The sequence below is a fragment of the Cebus imitator genome, unplaced genomic scaffold (assembly GCF_001604975.1).
Source record: "Cebus imitator isolate Cc_AM_T3 unplaced genomic scaffold, Cebus_imitator-1.0 Scaffold129, whole genome shotgun sequence".
Classification (NCBI taxonomy): Eukaryota; Metazoa; Chordata; class Mammalia; order Primates; family Cebidae; genus Cebus; species Cebus imitator.
The window spans coordinates 3,622,293-3,627,609 of record NW_016107444.1 but is presented as its reverse complement, the minus strand read 5'-3'; the positions used below and the strand labels follow the sequence as shown (position 1 = coordinate 3,627,609).

The 5,317-nt window shown below is 49.0% G+C and overlaps 1 protein-coding gene across 1 annotated transcript; it reads right to left on the bottom strand.

The window, feature by feature from the left end:
* On the bottom strand, positions 1-5,311 carry ZNF621 (zinc finger protein 621; the record flags this gene model as incomplete). Its single annotated transcript, XM_017540705.2, has 3 exons — positions 4,428-5,311; positions 3,266-3,370; positions 1-140 (listed from the first exon to the last, which is right to left on the bottom strand). Coding segments are annotated over exons 1-3 (450 nt in total), but the record flags the coding sequence as incomplete, so codon positions are not given.
* Between the last annotated feature and the right edge of the window lie 6 nt (positions 5,312-5,317).

Sequence of the window (5,317 nt, the reverse complement as noted above, 5' to 3'; positions counted from 1 at the left end):
CTTCATTGCCTTACTATTAAAATCAAAGTGCTGAGAAACGTTCCTGAGAGGTCCTCCTACTGACATTCTGTGCAACTCCGTTTCTTCAGAGGCTTCCTGCTTTATAACTGGACCTTCATTTTTGATCCAGGACTCACCACCTGACCAAAGAAACCACAAATGTCCCTAGTTACAAAACTGGAAGAAAAGTAGAATCCAGTGGTCCTAATTTTCTCTTGTAGAATGCAATCGTTAAAGATATACGTGTGACATGCTTATACAGAAGCATCTTTAAAGGAGGATGAGACAGACAAAGAAAGAGAATGGCACGCCAGGTGTGGTGGCTCACACCTGTAATGACAGCACTTTGGGAGGCGGAGGTTGGCAGGTGAGCTCAGGAGTTTGAGACCAGCCTGGGCAATGTGGTGAAACACTGTCTCTACAAAAAATAAAAAACGTAGCTGAGCGTGATGGTGCACACCTGTGGTCCTAACTACTTGGGAGGCTGAGGTGGGAGGATCACTTGAGCCCAGGAGACCGAGGTTGCAGTGAGTGCATATCATGCCACTGCATTCCAGCCTGGACACTAGAGCCAGACCCTGTCATAAAAAAAAAAAAAAAAAAAAAAAAAAAACCAGAAAAATAATGACATACAATTGGAGAGGGAAAGACACAAAACAGAACAGGAAAGACAGCCAGGAAGTGCTCCGTATGAGAAAGACTGGAAAATGAACTAAGGTAAGTGAAATGGGAAGAAGAATCAACAATGGGAAGGAAAGAAGCCATGACGGGGGAAAAAAAGAAGAGAATAAGAAAGAACAGCCAGAAATGGGAAAATTTTTTGATGATAGACAGAAACATAGAAGAGGAAAAAGGAATTAGGGACTGGGGAAAACAGAGAAGCAGCTCCAGCACTACAAGAGGCCTTGTAAAGAAACACAAACCAGGAAAAAATGGATCCCAATCCCCTACCTGTAACCCAGGAAATCACGTCAGATTCTAAACGATGTTCTCATTAGCCTACATTCAAATATCCCACACAATATTCTGAGATAGAAGATGATTACTGCTGGGCGCAGTGGCTCACGCCTGTAATCCCAACACTTTGGGAGGCCGTGGCAGGCGAATCACCTGAGGTCGGGAGGTCAAGACCAGCCTGAGCCACATGGTGAAACCCCGTATCTACAAAAAGTACAAAAAACAATTAGCCTACATTTAAATATCCCACACAATATTATAAAATAGAAGATGATTACTGCTGGGCGCAGTGGCTCACACCTGTAATCCCAACACTTTGGGAAGCCGCGGCAGGCGAATCACCTGAGGTCGGGAGGTCAAGACCAGCCTGAGCCACATGGTGAAACCCCATCTCTACTAAAAGTACAAAAAAAAATTAGCCTACATTTAAATATCCCACACAATATTATAAGATAGAAGATGATTACTGCTGGGCGCAGTGGCTCACACCTGTAATCCCAACACTTTGGGAGGCCGCGGCAGGCGAATCACCTGAGGTCAGGAGGTCAAGACCAGCCTGAGCAACATGGTGAAACCCCATCTCTACTAAAAATACAAAAAAAAATTAGTTGGGCATGGTGGTGCATGCCTGTAATCCCAGCTACTTGGGAGGCTGACACAAGATCGCTTAAACCCGGAGGCAGAGGTTGTGGTGAGCCGAGATCACAACACTGCACTACAGCCTGGGTGACAAAAGCGAAATTCTGTCTCAAAAAACCAAACAAAAAAAAGATGATGACTTTCAGAAAGTCAGTTGTAACAGAAGTTGGATCAGAGCTGTAAGCCGCTGTAGTACCACTGCTAAAGGAACCACTGAATACAAAAGCATGTATGTGTGACAAGGCTTGAAAACTCTCTTCTGAAGAAAAAGGAGACGCAGGTAACCAAAACCTTCCAGTGCTGGTTACCCATCTGTGTGTGTGTATGTATGTGTATAGGGGGCTATGATGGGAGAGTATTCCTAGTCCTTTCCGTGTGTGCGTGTGTGTGTGTGTGTGTGTGTGTGTGTGTGTGTGCGCGTGCGCGCAGGGGGCTATCATGGGAGAATATTCCTAGCTCTTTCCTCTAGAGTCCCACCTATGGTAAATATAATGTAGATAATATAAAGATTATAGAGAAAATGAAACTCTTAAGTGATTTACATACTAAAAAGGCTAATTCAAGCCATTCTTTTCAGGGCTGAAGGCCTAAAGTAAAATTCACACCTATAGCACAAATAAATCAGTTTGGCCCCCAAAATCATATTTTCCTTAAAGCTGCCTGAAACCCCACTTCTTTGCAATGAAAAGTGGCATACACTTAGAACTTTTCCACTGGTAAGTAAGAAACAAGTGGTTTAGGAGCTGCGGGGTCAGTTTTTCGGCCTAGGGGGGACAGTCACATGAATGTGCAGATGACATGTGGCCATGGACTCCCAGAGGTGGTCTTTCGAAGCTCAGGGTCAGAACTGAGCGTAAGGTCAGAGTGCGGTGAGCATCGACTCGTAAATGACTGGGAGCCCTGTTCCCGGCGGCATACACAACACTTCTCCTAGTAAAGCAGGGAGGCCAAACAAGAAACTGAAGCCCGGGATTCTCACACTCACCCTGACTGATGCCACTCGGTATCTCGGCATCCCAGGGATCTGGTCCCCACGGCGCTTCCCCTTTCTCCAGGTGGGAGATCAGAGCAGGTTTGGGGAATGGAAACGCTACTTCATGAAGAAAAAGGAAAGACAAATTGAGGGGAGACGTCCAGAGCTGTTCCTGGGATCTCTCTCAGCCCACCCTCCGTCAGGCTACCTGGGAGAGAAATGGAACACCAGCAGACCAAGTGAGAGTTTCCAGGGAGGTCCAAACTGTGCTCCACNCCATTCTTTTCAGGGCTGAAGGCCTAAAGTAAAATTCACACCTATAGCACAAATAAATCAGTTTGGCCCCCAAAATCATATTTTCCTTAAAGCTGCCTGAAACCCCACTTCTTTGCAATGAAAAGTGGCATACACTTAGAACTTTTCCACTGGTAAGTAAGAAACAAGTGGTTTAGGAGCTACGGGGTCAGTTTTTCGGCCTAGGAGGACAGCCACATGAATGTGCAGATGACATGTGGCCATGGACTCCCAGAGGTGGTCTTTCGAAGCTCAGGGTCAGAACTCAGCGTAAGGTAAGAGTGCGGTGAGCATCGACTCGTAAATGACTGGGAGCCCTGTTGCCGGCGGCATACACAACACTTCTCCTAGTAAAGCAGGGAGACCAAACAAGAAACTGAAGCCCGGGATTCTCACACTCACCCTGACTGATGCCACTCGGAATCTCAGCATCCCAGGGATCTGGTCCCCACGGCGCTTCCCCTTTCTCCAGGTGGGAGATTAGAGCAGGTTTGGGGAATGGAAACGCTACCTCATGAAGAAAAAGAGAAAGACAAATTGAGGGGAGACGTCCAGAGCTGTTCCTGGGATCTCTCTCAGCCCACCCTCCGTCGGGCTACCTGGGAGAGAAATGGAACACCAGCAGACCAAGTGAGAGTTTCCAGGGAGGTCCAAACTGTGCTCCACCATTAAGCCGAGGAGGTATGATTCTCCTCCCAAAGAAGCTGCAAGCTGGCCCTGACTCAGAAGAAGGGAAGCTCCGTCAGGAACGATGCACGTGCTGCTCCCTTGGGAGACTCTTCCACAAACGGAGGGCCAACATCGCCAGAAAACAGGATGGATGAAGGAACAAAGGGCTTACCTAGGGTGCCCGAGAGAATGCTTTCCCGACCAGGTGCAGTGCCTCACACCTGTAATGCCAGCACTTTCGCAGGCCAAGGCAGGCGGATCACCTGAGGTTGGGATTCGAGACCAGCCTGACCAACATGGAGAAAGCTCATCTCTATTAAAAATGCACAAAATTAGCCAGGCGTGGTGGCACATGCCTGTAATCCCAGCTACACGTGAGGCTGAGGCAGGAGTATCGCCCGAACCCCTGAGAAGGAGGTTGCAGTGAGCCAAGATCACGCCTTTCATTGCACTCCAGCAGCCTGGGAAACAAGAGCGAAACTCCATCTCAGAAAAAAAAAAGAACACTTTCCCTCAGGGCCCAGAACCACACTGTTCCGTGGAAAATAAGGAAGTCTAGTTTCAAAACCAAAGAGAAGCCAGGCATACTGGCACACACCTATAGTCCCAGCTACTTGAGAGGCTGAGGCAGGAGAACTGCTTGAGCCCCAGGAGTTTGAGGCTGCAGTGAGCCACGGCTGCGCCACTGCCCTCCAGCCAAGGTGACAGGGCTAGACTTGTCTCAAAAAAAAGAAAAAAAAAAAAGGAGAAGCAAGAATTTCCCCACCCAGTATTTCTGGAGGCTGGTGACTGCAAACTCTCCTCTGAAGTCATCAAACCCTAGGGCTACCAGAATCCCCAAAACATCTGAGGAAGTCAGCAAAGTGTTACAGCCGGCCACAGAGGGAGGCCTTACCCAGGGAAGCCACGTTTGCATAATTCTCCAGCATCACCTCCCTGTACAGGGCCCTCTGCGCAGGGTCGAGGCTGCCCCATTGGTTCTGGGTGAAGTACACAGCCACGTCCTCAAAGGCCACCGACTCCTGAAACCACAGGTTCCTGCTCAGTCTCTGTGTGAGAAGCAGAAGGGAGAAGGGAGCAGCCTGAGCTTCAGGAGACATAAACCTGCCTGAGTCCACATGGAACTCGGCCCCACTGAGCAGCCCCAGAGGTGCAGCCTCTCAAACAAGAGCAGCCAGCACACAGACAGGGCGAGCCCTCAGCCGGCAGTTCCACTTGCACACGGGGAGCCTCAGCGCTCTCCCATCTGCCCGGCTCTGGAGTCCCTAACTGCTGCTGCTTCTAATAGCCTGGCATCCAGGTGCTTTCTCCCTGGCAACTGCATCAGCTCCCATGTTCCTGGCTTCACAGATCTGTCCCCTGGCACCTCCTACCCTCATGGACTCCGTACTCCTGTCTCCTTATCTTCTATACCCCAACCACTACCAACAGCCGTGACTCACCCTGTGATATGATTTGGCTGTGTCCCCGCCCAAATCTCATCTACAATTCCCACCTGTTGTGGAAGGCACCTGGTGGGAGGTCATTGGATCACGGGGGCAAGTCTTTCCCGTGCTGTTTTCGTGATAGTGAATAAGTCTCATGAGATCTGATGGCTTTAAAAAGAGAGTTCCCCGGCATGAGCTCTTTCATTTTTCCCTTGGGGCCACCATGTGAGAAGAGCCTGTGGCCTCCCGGCATGATTCTGAGGCCTCCACAGCCATGTGAAACTATAAGTACAATTAAACCTCTTTTTCTTCTGAGCCTTGGTTATGTCTTTCTCAGCAGCATGAAAATGGACTAATC